The 16,765-nt window shown below is 39.4% G+C and overlaps 1 protein-coding gene across 1 annotated transcript in view; it reads left to right on the top strand.

Moving 5' to 3' along the window:
• The first annotated feature begins 13,984 nt into the window (after positions 1-13,984).
• Positions 13,985-16,765, top strand: part of GLIS3 (GLIS family zinc finger 3) — a 139,112-nt gene continuing 136,331 nt past the window's right edge. The window contains exons 1-2 of the mRNA XM_055791691.1: positions 13,985-14,006; positions 15,645-15,852. Coding sequence (XP_055647666.1) covers positions 13,985-14,006; positions 15,645-15,852 — 230 coding nt within the window. The remainder of the gene's footprint in view (positions 14,007-15,644; positions 15,853-16,765) is intronic.

The raw sequence follows: 16,765 nt of genomic DNA on the forward strand, positions 1-16,765 counted from the left end.
GACTGTCAGGAAAATGAAGTCTGAAAACAATGACTACATGACGATGGGCTTGAATTTGCTACAGCTGCTTGCACATTTCATTGATGGGCTTTTTTAAAAGCTCCAGTGATTGTCTCACTTTGATCCTGAGGTTTGAGTGCACTGAAAGTGAATTAAAAAGCTTATTGGCACTTCTTGAAAATCTGATTTTACATTTTAGAAGTGGGGACTGAGTGGAGTGCAGGTGTGAGGCAAGTGCATACCGAAGTGCTGCTGAGAGCAGCTGTAGGTAGGGAGCGGGGCTGAGCAATTTCCCTGCTGTTGTAGAAAACACGTGTCTCCAGTAGTCACGTTTAGTTGGGTGCTTGCACTACAGAGTGCAGCTGAGACACCCTGATCTTGTTTTTCGTATGTTGCCAGCTGATAAACACGAGCAACTCTTGAAAAAAACCTAACTGTAGACATATAAGTGCTGTGCAAATGTTAACTCATTATGTAAGTAGTTTGTAAAATCGTATATACAAACAAAATAGTCTGTTTTGCTATTGTTGGCACTGTGCAAAACCACGTAAAGTTACCGCACAGCCTTTTCAGTTTTTAAATAATGTAATAATCCATTGATTATGAGCTACCATGGAAAGAAGGTTTTGAGAATACCAGCTTTTCGGTTTTTAGGTAAAGAAATTAGGAATAAACTCATCAGAACAAGTTTTGCCGCTGTTGTAGTTTCTTAGCAGGTTGCAGATTTTTCCGCTATTTGCAGATGGTTTGACATACGTGCTTTCTCAGCCTAGACAATATTGTGAAGAGCAGTGCTGGCATTTGCCTGCAAGAGCTAGAACCCAGGAAAAAGCTATTCTTCACTAAACTTGAGTTAAGGAGCCTATTTTGTCCGCCAGTGGCTTGTCCACAGTGGGCTTCAGAGCAGTGTGTCCCTGCAGAGTCTAGACCTCTGTTCACACGAGTGGGTTACCGTGCCAAGACTCCTGTCAGGTTCCTCGATGTTTTGCCCCCTGATGGCAGGTAGAGGAGGAGCATGAGTAAGCTGGGAAATACCAAGTGGCAATTCAGAATGTGTGGGACAGTGTGCCTGGTGTGGAGGCTGGAGGTCAAGCCAGGTCTTCTCAGTACCCTCGCCATTCCCTCTTAGCTTGACTGTGAAAAGAAAAAGTACATTAGTACATTTACAGACATCTCTGTGGTTGAAAAAGTTGATAGATGTGAAGTCATTGATACCATTTGAGGCATGCAATGCCTTCTATGTGTAATGAGTAACTCAGCAGAATCATCTGGATAAAGATGTGTGTGAAACTTTGTATGTATTTTTAGGAAAAAAATATGTTTCTGACCTAGTGTTTTACTGTGGTGAACAATATGTTGATTGTGATCTTTAACTTTTTTCTACCGGTTCGTGTTTCTAAAAATTGACATTTGTTGAGAGGTATTGATTTATAAGTAGGATTAGGAAGGTTTGAGAATACAAGAAAAATGCATTTCCATTCTTGACTAATAAAAATGCTCTCCTAAGTGCTACAGCAAGTACCCTAATTTTCTACAGTCACACATCAAACATTTGGACATGGCTTCTGTGCAAACCAAAAAAATCACCGTTAATCTTCCATTCTGCATTTCTTCTTATGTTCAGTTTTGGGGATGCTGGTTCAAGAAGAATTCTGAATTCCTTAGTCTCTGGAGAAACTTAAGACACTTTCTTGTATGTTAAACCATAAAGTACCAATCCATGTTGATTTGATTTACCAAATAAACAAACCAAACCAAAACAAAAAAGTTCTGCAAAATTAGAACAAATAGTCATGAGCAGATTCTTTCCACATGATTGCTCTTGTCATGAATTCCTTCACCATATTCTAAACTGTAAGTAAATTAATGGTCAAAATGAATGATTTGAATAGCTCTTTACCCACAGATTGCTGAAATGAGTCTTTTAAATTAGATACTGGAATCTTTTGCAAGGGGTTTGTTAAAACCAGACTTGAACGTAATGACAATAATAATCTTTTTGCCTTTGCAATTACCTAGCATGTTATAGCTAGGTGAAGATTTCTTTGTTTTAAAAAATTAATGGAGAAAGAAATAATTTTGTAAGTGTTGCAAACAAGAAACCAGAGGCTAAATTACAATCCTAACAAACATGCTCCCAATAAAGCTTCTTTCATTGTTTCTTTAAAATAGAAAACTTGGCTGTGACTATTGAGATTTATATGGTTTAGTTGTTTAGGTTAATAAAATGTATAGGCTTACTTTTGTCAGCCCCATAAATTATTTATAATTTACACACCTTTACTGATGTGAGATAGCTTGTTCCAGACAGTATGGCCGATCCCATTATATCTTTTCAAACTAGTATCATAAAGATTGTGTAGTGGGTTCAGTGAAGCACCCTACTTTAACCATCAATAGATTCAGAAATATTTATGGGGTTTTTTCTGCCTCCCAGCTGCAGCCTTTTGAAAAACGTGGTGGCAATCTCCTTAAAAAGTTTGTGATGACCATAACAGGATATAGAAGAGTAGAAAACATGGAGAAGATCAAAATGTAGGCATGAAGGCTTCCAACTTTATAGATGTCTGTTTATGAATTGTTAATTTAAGAACTGGTAAAGTTAAAGACACATGGTAAAGTACTTTTGCCCCTGTGTATGTGTACATTAGGTGGTGAAAAATCTGTAATAAAATGCAATATGGTTTATTTTCACATGCATTCTTAGTAGTGCCCAGGTGTAATACCTAAAGGAAACAAAGACATTGTTACTATAACAGGTATTTGTTATGTGAGGCTATGATCATGTTGCGCTTCTTGTGTGAGATTAAAAGAATGACCCAAGAACTTGTTTCCAAAGATAATTTGATGAAAGCTGTACTATTATTGCATATGGCAACACTTAGAGCTGAAACTGATGAGTACCTGTTCTGGACCAGAAATCAAAGGGACCATTGAGTAGGCAACTGATTAGGCTTAAGAGCAAAAAATCACAGTGTAATGTATGTGGTTACGGTGTAAGATGTATTTTTTTGGCACTGCAGAAAATGCTGCTGACTTCCAGATTTCAGCACCTGACTTTTAACAAGAATTGTAAAAGGGCTTGTCTTAGTTGTTGTCTTAGCTGACAAATTCAAAGCATCTCCAACAGTTGTTAGGCCCATTGAAACTGTCTCAGTGTATATGCTTTTGCCCCTTTCACCTAGGAACTATGTCAGAGTTGCCTTGCCTGTTAGGCAGAGGGAACAGGGCATTCTCTGTTGTTCTTTTCTGACCCTGAAGGCAGTCAGAGCTACCAAAAGGAAGGATACCTAGCTGGGGTGTGGGCCTAGTACTTTCATGCATTTATACTGAAGTAAAGCCAGACCTAAAGAGAAGATCTTTGAGCAATTGTTGGAAGTTTTATGTGAAATTTGCTTGCTGGCTTACATTCCCCTGTAAACATCCGTATTCCTATGAGATAGTTATTATTCTGGGCTGCTCGCCTTATGTCCTAGTTTTTACTACTCTTAGTAAATTGTTTGAGGTAGGCTGTCACCTTACAGCCTGCGCCTGTTTCTGTGGTGCAGAGCTAAAGTCCTCTGGAGCAAATGAGAGGACAGGCTGTGATTGGGGTCTTCCTCTTAGTCCTGGCGGAGGAGCAATTTACATCTGTATTGGGTCCAGCTGAGCTCCACAGCAGCCCTCACAGTGCTGTGGTTTGTATTGGTAGCTAGAAAAGTGGTGATAACACAGCAGTGTTTACCAGTGTTTTGACTACTGCTGAGCAGCACTCACACAGCACCAAGGCTACCTCCAACCTTCTCCCCCCCCCCGCCTCGCCAAGTAGGCTGGGGGTGGGCAAGGTCTTGGGAGGGGACATGTATACCATATGACGTCTGCTTAGATATAAAAGCTAAGAGAAAGGAGGAGGAAGGGGGGCATTCGTTATTTACAGTGTTTGTCTTCTGGAGTGACTGTGATGCGCGTTGAAGCCCTGCTTCCTGGGAAGTGGCCGAACATCACCTGCTGATGGGGAGTATAACATCTTTTGTTTCCCTTTGCTTCTGTGCGTGTGACTTTTGCTATTGCTTCATTAAACTGCCTTTCTCTTGAGCTACAAGGGTTTTTTCCATCTTATCCTCCCCCACCCCCCCCCCCTTCTGCTGAGGAAGGTAGTGATAGAGTGGCTTGGTGGGTACTGGTGTCCAGCCAAGGTCAACCCACCACAATGTCACAGCTTTTCAGCCCACCACTGCATTTGGCCCACTGCCCTGAATCTGCAGAGTGGAGCTACTGTCCCTCTGCCTGTCTGTTTCAGTTCAGGTTCTTCTTTGCTTGGGTTTCTCAGGTAGAAACATCTCTTAGAAAAAACCTGCTGATTAAAAAAGCCACAGACTGTGTAATGATGATTTATCAGCAGAAATTGGCTTTCAAAGAATTATTTAGGGTGAATAGAATGAAAGTAATCATATTCAAAGTTCTTGCTGTTGTCTGAAACCAGTAAGACATCCCTGGTTATGAAACTAGTGGCTTGCTTTCCTGAAAATGCAAGCCTTGTGAAATCCTACAACTACTTTATTTGAACAGAAAACAATGTTTAATACGTATCCAATGTTTGATTTTCCTTTTTCTCACATATTGAAAAATCAAATCACAACAGGAAAGCATGCCTCTTCTCCAAATGGTCTCTGATGACGTTTTGAGCAGTAAGTCTGGAGTGATGCCTGAAGTCAAGACATTCACTGGGAAATGCTTCCCCTCCCCACCCCACGGAGCTGGTTCCCCACACGTCTGCCCCTCCCAGAGCAATCTCCTGACTTTTCTTTGGATTTCTTGCATATCTAGCGTACCGGGCCTGGTTGGCTGTCATTAACTTTCTTCATAGCAGCCTATACAGTGCTGTGGTCTGCATTTGTGACTAGACAAGCATTGATAATGCACTGATGGTAACACATCAGTGATAACACCACCAGTATTTTGGCTCAGGGTTAGCAGTGCTTGCATGTCAAGATTTTCTCTCCACCATCCACCACCCCACAAAAAGCAGGCCAGTAGATTGCAGGTGAGCAGGTGGTTGGAAAAGAACACAGCCAGGACCTGAACTGACCTAAGGGATATTCCATACTGTATGATGTTACGCTTAGCAATAAAAGCTGAGAGAAAGAAGGATGCAGGGACATTTGTGATGATGCCATTTGTCTTCTGAGCAACAGCTACATGTACAGAAGCCCTGCTGCCCAAGAAGTGGCTGGACACCTGCCTGCTGATGGGAAGTAGTGAATACGTTCCTTATTTGCTTTGCCTCTGCATGCAGCTTTTGCTTTTCTTATTGAACTGTCCTTATCCTGACGCAGGAGCTTTTCCCATTTATTTTGTTCCCCTGTACTATTGGTGGAGGAAGGTGGGGAGAAGGTGAGAGACTGGCTGGGTGAGCATCTGTCAGGCAGCCAAGGTCAACCCACCATCTGGGCATGGAAAACTCTCCCAAATCCAGATTGCAAATCCACATTCTTCTTCATTCAGCCTGCCTGTGCAGACTTGATTCTTGAACTTTGCGTCATAGAGAGGACCTAGTCATATAAAAGGAAAAATGGTATAACTGTTATTCTGGTTATTGTCTTTTCTTCAATTATAAGCACTTCAACTCTTCTCTGTTGGCCTGGTTTAGTGTCCTGGAGCCTTATGGAAATGCAATGGGCTTTGTTTTGCATCTTTTGCATGCAGTGCACATCAGAAGTACTTCAACGCAAACATACTTTAGAATAGCGTGGACTTCAGTAACAGTGAAATACAACCACAGCTGACTATGAGGTGCTGATTTATATCCCATTCACATCAGCTTCAGGGAATTGCAATCCCTGAATTTCAAGGAATCAGATCCCTGCAATGTAATGAAAATTGCACCAGAATACCAAAGAAACACACAATAAATTGTATTAAGAAGAATGCCTGAACACCTGCATATGATAGAAGTTTGAAAAATTACCTAAGCAGTTTGTTAGTCCAGGTTCTGTTTGTAAAAATGACTTGCGTACTTGGGACTCTAACTTTACTGAAAGTCAATGGGACAAAGTCCTCAAAAATGACATAATCAGTTGTGAATATTTTACTCTTAGCTATATAGCACATCCTTGCTGTCAACCTAATGTAAAGATGGGTATTGCTTGATTTTTTTAGAGGTGTGGAGGAGAGAGGGATACACAGTTGAGATGACCAGCTTCTTAAAAAGATTTCAGTCTCTGTTAGGAGTGTGGGTTTCCACCCTTTAACAAAGGTGCTTCGGCTCAGCAGAACACACATACATTTGCCTTTTTTTATGCCTTTGTCCATGAGCACTTCTTTCCGCCCTTCAGACGGCCCTTGCAGACGCACACACCCCACTGCGTTGGTATGCCAGTGTGGTTTCCTGTGTCTTTGCATCAGACTTTACTCAGTGGCCAACTTCGGGTGCCAGACCCTGCCAACATAGCAGCCTCCTCTTCACGGAGTAATAGCTGTGGTTAAGATGTCATTCTCCATAAATCAGTTTTGGCAAGGATGACGGCTAAGGGCAGGACCTGGAGTTGTCTTTATGGGGCCTAAGCCATTCAAGTGGCCTTAATCCTCCCTCTTATTACTCTGGCTTTGTGGAAGGTAGATGGACTCACTTTAACAAGATGGAATGAGCTTTTTTTTTGTCTTTTCTTTTTGGCCACAACAACAAGAGACCCAGGAAATTCCAATTAATTAGCATGCTTTGGGCTAATGAAAGAACAAAATCGAAAGAAAAATGTCTAAAGCTTTGAGAGGAGTAGAAGTATGTAGTGACAATACAGCTTTTAAATACTTGCGGCTGTTTGTATAATTTTCCCAGGGTTTACCTCACATTGACTTGAAGAGTAGAAAGACAAGTGGAAGGTTTTGTTTGGACCATGATGAAATAATATTTCAGCTTTCAAGGAATCAAATTAGGCTCTAACATGAAGGATGCTGATAGTGGTCTCCTTTAAAAGTTAGTTTAAATAATAAGAACTACTGTCATTTTATTCAAATGCACCATACTGACCATATACTTTATAGAACAAGATTGCGTTTGAAGAAAGTGGTAGAAATTTTCAGGGAAGCTGTGGTAATCATGCAGGTGGACTTTCCAGTCTGGAAAATGTTCTAAACTGCTCTGTGATAATCTTAGATCCTGAACTGAGAAAATGCACACTCTGCCTAAGTAAGTAAACCTTTTCAGTAGAAAAAATGCTCTCTTAACCACAGAAGTTTATTTCTATGAGTTGCACTTGGCTTTTGGGCTCTATATCTTTGCAACTGTTAGTTTCATTGATCTTTATGCTTCCTTAAGGACATGACTTTATGACTTTCTGAACTTAAGGACTTTTGACAAAACAGTCACAACTGCTCAATCCAAGCTATGATTGTTGTGAAGGTGGAACAACCAGAGGTCAGTGTGGGAACATTTTTATTGATGAAAGTAATGTCAAAACCATTTTCTTTTTCTTGACAAAGTACTTTCGTTTCAGACAAAAAAAAAATCTTTGTGTGTGAAATGAGATTTGCATGATGCTTCGAGATACTCTACTGTAACAATTCAGACTTTGATAGTGTCTGATAGACATGCTTGAGATGTATGTATCAGTTAACAAGATTATGAATTGAAAAGACAATTGTATTTTTACTGAAAAGTTTTTTGAGGTGATAAAATACATTGATATTTAATGAAGCATGAAACTTTTAAATGAACCATGAACGCAATAGTTAAACTAATTAACTGAGTATAAAGCCTCTTAGAGTACATGTGTTATGTGGGCTGTATGCTTGTTATTTCTGCCTGGTTAAACTGACAACTAGGATAACATTCTCATATTATCTCTTAACAGAAACATCAATAAACAGTACCTTGTTTTTAATGCAAGGAAAATAAGAAAATTGTTTGTATTTCTCAGAAACTCAGGGACAATGCAGTTTTAAAAATCAGCTTTTAGTATCCTTGAACAGTGGACTTTATCTGGGAAACAAAAATGTACTGAATATGATTGCAAGTTGCATTCCTGCTTGCATACTGCCAAAGCCAGTTTCTGCAGTTCTTGCCATGTTAACATTTGCCACCTGTTCTTAATTAGTAGCGCTGTTCCGCAGGTTGGCATTTATTCTTCTTTTCTCCTGCTTGTGCATTTTGGTCTCTTAAAGGAGGAAAGATGCTTTTCTTAGAAGCAGTGGTCAGATACCTTGGGTTAAGTGGATAACGATTTAGAAATAGATCCTCACATGGGGTTACAGTCTAATAGTGAACAAAGCCTTTATCACATGCTTCTTTGCTGAACAGATGCCTTCTGCTGGATTGTTACCTGCAATGCAGCCTGGCACTGATGCGTTGCGGTGCAAAGACTGAGACCTGGCCCGTGCTGGAGGTGCAGAGCAGCCTCCTCGCTCTTCTGTCCTCCATGCGGGACTCCTGCACAGCTGGGGGCAGGTTTTGCTGGGGGAAGTTGTCGCTGGAGTCATGATGGCCTGAACCTGCTGAGAGCCTGTCAGGCTACTCTTGGTGCTCTGGTGGATGGAGCTAGCATCCCTGTGTCTAACAAAAGATCTTCCCTTTGCCTGGGGCCTTGAGGAAGGAATAGGTCAGGTCTGCTTATTTCTTCCCAACATTACTCACTGCCCACACAACCAGAAGTGAGTATAAGGTGTGCACAAGGAAGTCTGCCTCTGTGTTAGATAGTAGTCAGTGAACACAGCAAGAAATCAGAGATTATTGTGTTAACAGGGTTCATCATTGCTATGCTGCCTTGTTTTGGAATATGGAGTGATAAAGTCTTTACAGTAATGGGTCTGCATGTGCCCATGGTTACAGATAGCAAAGCTTCTGCGTGGTATTTTCTAAGACAGTAAGGATGATATTGAGATAAAAAATTATCTGATCTGAGCATCTTTCAATTAAAATCGAGGAAGAAACCTTCAGGAATTGCTGGAAAAATGCTACGTACGTGTTTCTAATGTGAAAAAAAGCACAAATGTGCAGTGAAGGTTGAACAGTGCTAGAAAATGTGGGAGATGGAGTGTTACAGAGTCCAGAAAATTATTTTTCTAAAGTGTTGTCTTACTGCCCCTCCGTAGTTGGCTGTTCTGCATTGCAATCAGGTAGTATCAGTAGAGAAGTATTCCAACAACACTGCCAGAATGAATCTGCTTATTTTGCAGTTGAGTGCAACACTGTTTAATGGACAAAGTATTTCTCTATAGATTTCATTTGAGTCTTACCATTCATAATGTATGATGAAGTCTTAACAATATTATTTTTTGGTTTGCCCCTCAAGTAATGCCACTTGCAAGTCAGTTGCAATAACAGTCTGTGCTCTTACACATACACAGATGTATGCTCTGTGTTCATTTAGGTCAGATTCAAGCACTAATTTCCTAATGGCGCTGGAACTGGAAGGTGTTCTCTAATTACAATACAACTGTATTTGGTTCTTTCAAATATCTGTGTATTTCCATTTTGGTTTACTGTACCATGTGGCACTTAGTGATGTGGTGTAGGGGTGGGCTTGGCAGTGTTAAGTGTAGGGCTGGACTTGATTATCTTAAAGGCCTTTTCCAACCTAAATAATTCTGTAATTCTATGATTATAATAATAATTTTCTCTCTGTCTGTATTGTAATGGTATTTTAAGGAGCTAGACAATACTGAAATTTAAAACATGAAATTTGGGGTTTTTTCACCTGATATTATTCACCATTAATGTACCAGTAGAGTAATATATTATATCACATTACTAGTGGAGGTGCTCTTGATTCATACCAGTTATTTGAGACGAGCACGAGGCTTGCACAATGTATTGTTTTTTCAGAAATACAGACTAAATGGTCAGGCTAAGTTTTGTAGATAGAAACTTAGCAGAAGCTGGTATGAGTAACTAATACTATAGAGAGGTGGTAGCATAAACCGAAGATGTAAAGCTGTATGTTTTTTGCAATAGAAGAGCACATACTGTATGTTATTCTAACAAGGACAAAAGCAGAAGTTACCTAATGTCACTGGTAACAAATAAGGAGTTACTCATTGCAACCAAAACATTTATATTTTAGTTCAGTTAAACATTTACAGGTCTGTGCAGTAGTTAACTGATAACTTCTTACTTTTTACGCAAAATAAGAGAACTAAGTAGCTTTCAAAATAGCTTTTTAATAAGTGGGAGGCCTTCGAGATACAAGTAAAACTGAATAAAAATTGATATATTATAAATGTCTGCAGATCTAATTGAAAATCTTTGTTTCACAGTGTGCATTTTCTCCTGGAAGTTTCCTGAACCTGATGGTTTCATAATATATTCTTAGTTTAGTCATTACAAGACCACTGTTTTCATTTGTTTAAATTTAGTAGTTAAAGTGTTCCATAGAGGTAGGTGATCTCATTGCTGTCTGCTTTAAACCAGCTAAGTTAATCACCTGTGAGGTATTGTTTTCACGGGTGAGTTCTGGATAATTTTTTACCTTGGTTCCACTTGAAGGGAGACATTGTTTTTCATTGTGCTTTGATAGTCTCTTTTGTCTTGCTGAAAGTACATGCTTGATTACTTCATACAATGACTGGCAAATAGCATTGGAAATGAGCAAGCTAATTTACCAAGTGTACTCTGATAGTGAAGAAACTGCCTTTTCAAGATTCAAAGCATGGAGAGCTTTTAAAGTGCACACATAGTATTTTCTCATAATACAATGTGGTCCTATAATTCTGTTTAGTGTATTTCCTCCAGATTATTTTTCTTGATTGTAAAGATTAAGTTTCTGCAAACAGTTAAGAACATGGGAATTGCCAAACTAGTGAGATTAATGGTCTGTCTAACTCGCTGTTCAGAGTGGACACTGCTTTGGAGGAAATTTCTTGCTAATGAGGCATTGCTAATTGTAAGTGTTAAGAAAATCATGAGCTCAGATTATAACCATGAGGTTAAAACCAGTGAGGTTTTAGGATCTCAGTTTCAGAATTTCCTCCTTGACCACAGAGCCTTGATTTTTTTTGTCTTTTTTTTTTTTTTTTAAGAAAAGGTTGAGAATCACTGTTTCACTTACAGATAGTGTCTGTGTGGTGTAATGTAGTTGAGAAACTACTGTATTTCATAAGGCTTGCAATAAAAATCATAATTTGACAACTTTTTGAGCCATAGTTTAGTAATTTGCACCCTGGAAAATTCCAAATTGTTTGCCATAGAAGAATAGTTCATATCTAGAGTAATTTTGACTTGATTTTTTGTGTAGTTCACTTACAAGCCTCAAGTTCTCTAAAAAGAACTTGGGCTCAGAGGGTGGTAGCAGTGTGAAGAAACACAGTCTATTCCCAAACACACAAAGGTTTTGGCAGGTCCTATGCTAATAGAGGCAAGTGGCAACGTCCCCTCTATTCTGCACTTTTTTCGCCCTTTGAAGCTCCAGTTTAATGCACTTAAAGAGGTTTTCAAAGGGTCTGATATCCACTGTGCTGCATCTGGTGTCACTGTCTACATAGTTGGTGTGGCATTCTGTAGTGCCTTTTAGCTGGCTGTAGAAGCAATAGAAAAGTGGCCACAGTGTTTAACAGCAAAGGGACAAGCGCTAGCTCTCTAGTAGTCATTCATAATACAACTGAAATGGGCGGAGGGGAAGCCTGAAAGGTTTGACAGCCCCCAGGTGAGAGGGGCTGGAATGTTTCCCATCTGGAAACAAGTCTTCCAAGCAAACCTTTGATATTGTTCAGTCAGCAGTTACTGCAAAGCCCCTCCAACTCAGGAGCCTGCTAACAACCCTGCAGATATGGTGAGACACAGCAGAGATGTGCATAGTAGCTGGGGACTGCAACATCCAGAAGATTCACCATGTTGTGAAAGAAGATCAGATTTGGTTTGAAAAGGCCTTGGTGATTTATCTCTGATATATGTGAAGAATACATCTACACAGTCTTACTTACTGCTTTGGCCTGTGTTCTCTTTAGTATTTATTGTCTTACAATATGTGAAGTATTTTTGCATGTCAAGGATGAGTGAGGCTTAGCTATTAACCAGCTATAGAGAATAAACAGAGAAAATGGGCAAACTAATGAATGAGGAAGTGAATGGATAAAATAGTTTCATAAAATATTTTTACTGTTTATACTTGTTAACAATTACTGTTAGTTATTGATAAAGAGCAGTTGTGATTTGTGTGTAATATGTTTATTTGGAATAAATGATGTGGTAATCAACCATGGCTCTTCATGTGAGCCAGCTCAGGACTGATTCCACCACCTCAACTATTGTTGTCTTTATTGGACTACCTTCTGATTTGTATCTTAGTATATAAGAAAAGAAATCTCTTCACTTGCTCATTTTAAGTATTAGGTCCATTTATTTTTCTTAGAATCTGTAGTCTCATCCAAAATGTACTGATGTCCTCCAAAGAGGTTCCTATTTATCTCAGCCGATGTGGATTCAAGACATTAAGGAATTCCTGGTTGTCCTTTCACTGTCCTGAAATTTTGAGGCTTTGGGTCAATGATGCAGCAAACCTGAACTGAGAGCTACTCTTACACTGTGGGTATATGATGTCAAATGCTGATGTGGAACAGTCATTCTGCCAGTTCACATTTATTCAGTGCTTTCAAACCCGTTTTCTGACAGCTTGCCTTTTAGCAGCAGGCTTGTGCCAGGTCAGATATCCATATTGCACCCATTGAACTATATGCTAGATCAGATGTGGTCAGTTCACCTTCAGCTGGCTCAGAGTCAGCATAAGCTTCCTATCTTGTGCTCTGGCGTAGCTCAGCAGACGTGATTGTATGCTCATGCCTGATTCAGATCAAATTAATACTGTTCAGTGACCTGCAGGGCGCAGATGAGGTATTAACGATGGTCTTTTGGCACATTTACACCTGTATGAAACAGTGGATAAAATGTTGTAACTTTGCTTTTCATAGCAGTAGTCTTTCACTTTGCAGTCTCTTTCAACGGTGGGAGCTGATGATAGGTTATTTTTTGATAATCCCTCTCTCCCCACCCCACCAGCCCTTTAAGTGGAAGAATTGTCATTTTATCCCCATAACCAGAAATGTCTGTCAATGATAAAAAGAACAAAATATTTTTCTTCCACTTCTGCATTAAAGAAGTGCCCAGGCAGATGTTTATCAGGATGGGAGTCTTGCATTACTTTTGTCATCCCAGTAACACAGTATCTCCAAAACACGCCTTTTCTCAGTCCTCGACATGTAAATTCCAAGCAGTTTAGGTTTAAACATGTATAAACAGCATTTTCAATATATGGTTGCAGACTGTTATTTGAATTGACATATGGTCTGACCCTAAATGAAAATCTTAAAAGTGCACAGCCCTTGACTTCCTGGGTATGATGAAAGTAGATGTTATTGTTACCATTGAAATTTGTTGGAAGTGGCTTGTGAGTGAAAGGCATTATGTTATTATCTAGGGAAAAATCAGTACCTATTTGGTACATTTTTTGTGGCAGAGCTGATTTTCTCAATGCTAAATAATAGGTTTACATCTAGTCTATATATATAGGCTGTACAAGCTTCAGGGTCAAAACCAGTTGGATTTCTTATGTCGTTATAGCATGCTTCCCTGTCTTTTATATCCTTTGGTGCAGAAGCCATTGGTTCTACATACTAAAGAGACTTTTCTAAAAAAAACCTGACTGAACATACGTGACTTACATGCACATATGGGCATATTATGTAGTATTATGTATTTTATATAATGTGAATGTGTCATGTAAATTTTTAACTTCACCTCGCCATTTGCTAAGAGGAGTAGCATTCATATTATTAGCATGGACAGCTTATGTTTTTTGCCTAATTTTTGCCAGATGGTTCTATTTTAGCTCTCTCTAATATTACAAAAACAACTGCTGAGTAGCACACTGATTCAGCTTTAGTAAGTTCAAAAATACAAACTGATTCACAGGGAAGAAAATAAAATGCCATCTTTTATTTTTTTATTTGATTAGACATCTTTAATGAGAGCAAACAGTAATCACACAAAGCTTAAAAGCCTTTTTTTCTGGTACCCCCAATGGTACCAGAAGGAATACAAGGTACAAGGAATTCTCCTTACATGTTTGTCCTGGGAAACTTCCAGTCCTTCTAGCTAAATTTCTGGATGGGTTAAATACTTTCTTCCTTCCTTACCCTTGAGTTTTCAGCCACATGCTGCATTCTTCACTTATGTTTTGAAGTAGCAGCAATGAGTAAGTTGTTTTTCTTAAAGGGCTGCCATTTTTTATCCTAAGGAATACATTTTGGTGGTGCATTGTGCAGTCAGCTTGTAACATCTGTACATCAATTTACAAAGCACCTAGGATCCCAGTAGACTGTGAATCATGTATGCTTATATATATGTAAGATAATACTTAATAAGTTAAAGAGAAGAAGAGTAGTTGGGAAGGAAAGCACAGACCTCTGAAACAAGTATAAACATACCTATTTTATTCTCTCCTTAAAAACAAGCTATGATTTGAAATTTCTAAAGCGACTTGCAAATTTTTAAGATAATCCTATCTGATCGGGAGGAGATTGAAGGATTTGGATTTTCTTTCTGTGGCTGTGAGGGCCATAAATGCCTTAACATACTTTGTGAAGTTCACAAACCTTTTGAACATCCTTGAGAAAAGCTAGTTTGTGACTTGTACAATCAAGTCAAAAAGTAGATCTGATTTAGTAAATGGTTTAAATTGATGCACTTTTCACTATTGTCTTGACGCTGCTCTTCTGCTTTGGAGATGCTGCTTTGAGTCTGAACATGGGGAAGCAGCTTGAAATGTGAATCACCTAATAATTTCCAACTGTGATGAGAATATCATCACAACTATCCAACAACTTCCATTTTAACTTTTTCATCTTGATGTGTTTCAATGCAGGGGATCTTGTAAACCACCATTTGTGACCTAAATCAGAACACAAGAGTACGCAGAGCGTTTTGCAGCTACGTCCCACTTGCCTGCTGCCTCTGTAATCATCTGCTACTGTGTAATAGCCATCAATTTGTCATGGTAGCAGGGATTAAAAGCAGATTTAGCTTTTTAAAGAAAGTCCAGAAGGCTTTGCTTGATGCAGCTCAAATTCCTCTCCCCAGATCTCTGGAGAATGCTGGCTTCCAGCTGTAACTCTCTCCTGCTGGGGAAACTACTCAGTCTTTGTGCTTTGCCACACCAGCCCTGTTGGAGGGGTTTGTGATTAGCATGCATGCCTGCAGTCCCCTTGCCTTTTGGATGGCAAGTGGTAGGAATAATGGAAGGGCTTGCAGTGGCTTGGAGCAGTGGGGTTTGGTATGATTCAAGGCATGGTGGTGTTCCTGCACCATGCTTGGGTTCTCTCTCCCTGCCTTCTTCAGAGACAGGTGGGCTTGTGGCTTGGCTATCTGTCAGGTGGCGGCTGCATTTTTACCTAGGCTCTTCCAGTGGTGTTTTTTCGGATGTTTATTCATGATGCCTGGTCTTTCATTTATGTACTTCAGCACATGTTTTAAACATGCATAATCTATTAATTCTTCTTTAGAATAGTGCTTTTTCAGTGCCTGGTGAAGTTTACAAAGTCCTTGTATTGGTCCCCTGTTTTGCCCTTACCTGAAGATACTCAATTCCAGTCACTTTTCCTACTTTGCAAAGTGAAGTGAGTTCTGTGGCCTCATCATGGTTCGTGGGAGGTGAATACTAACCTACCTTGTTTATTTTTAGGAGGTCTTGGTTATGGACCCCAGGGCAAGTCCACTGGAAAAGGCAGCTGCCACGATGTAATAGTCACCAGCAGCCCTGTGACAGTTCAACAGCTGGGACCTGTTTCACCTCCTACTAATCAGGTTTCAACAGCATGCAACCAGGTCAGCCCTAGCTTACAGAGGTCTATGAATGCATCCAGCCTGAGTGCTTCTCCATCAGATACAAGGTCCTGAGTTACTTTTTATATTCACTACTTCAAAAAGAGAGTATTTAAATGCAACCTTTCTGATGATTAAAAATTACCTAAATGATTCTCTGTCATGCCACAAGAAATTTAATTAAATGTAATTTCATTCACATCAGCTATAATCATACTGTTTGGATCATTCAAATCATGGGTGAAATTTGGCCACACATTTTCTGTGTTTGGTAGGGTTTTTTTAGTCACTTAAATATGTTTTTGTACTAAGGACAGGAAATGTTATGGAGGATGATAGCAGAAATAGTCCACCTGTTACATCGGGAGCAGTGACCTGTTTTAAGCTTACCGTAGTGCTAAGAGTGTTATATTGGTGCCTGTCAAGTAACACTTATGTCAGACAAAATAAACTTAAATGACCCCTGGTAACATTCCTCTCTCCTCATCAAATGCCTTTGCTTTCGAATGGTTTTGTTGTTTACATAATCAAGTTAATCAGAGCAATTGTTCCTAGTGTGCACTGAGCCAGCAGTTAACTTTATCTGTTAGGTAACTTGTGTCCCTGGAAAACTGTCCATTTTCCTGTCTCTGGTGGGTAGTTTAATAAAAACTATGGCCTCCCTGTAAATGTTGCCTTTTTAGATCTCTAAATCACAGATAAATACTTGTACTTAATTTTAAATGCTTAACTAACTTTTGAGATTATACCTGTGAGTATTGTTGACAAAAATGAATGAAGGGAAAACAGTTATTTGACAACCTCCATACAAACACATTAAGCACATCCCTTAAACTTACAGTGAGAAAACATTCTGGTGTATTATTTCAGAAGCTGCTTCCCACTTTCGTAGATGTGATTCGTGCAAAAATTGCCTACTGAGTTGAAATGTAACTGTTCTTATTTACAACAGGCCACAAGGGCCTTTATTCTCAAAACAGT

This window comes from Falco peregrinus, chromosome Z (genome assembly GCF_023634155.1).
Source record: "Falco peregrinus isolate bFalPer1 chromosome Z, bFalPer1.pri, whole genome shotgun sequence".
NCBI lineage: Eukaryota > Metazoa > Chordata > Aves > Falconiformes > Falconidae > Falco > Falco peregrinus.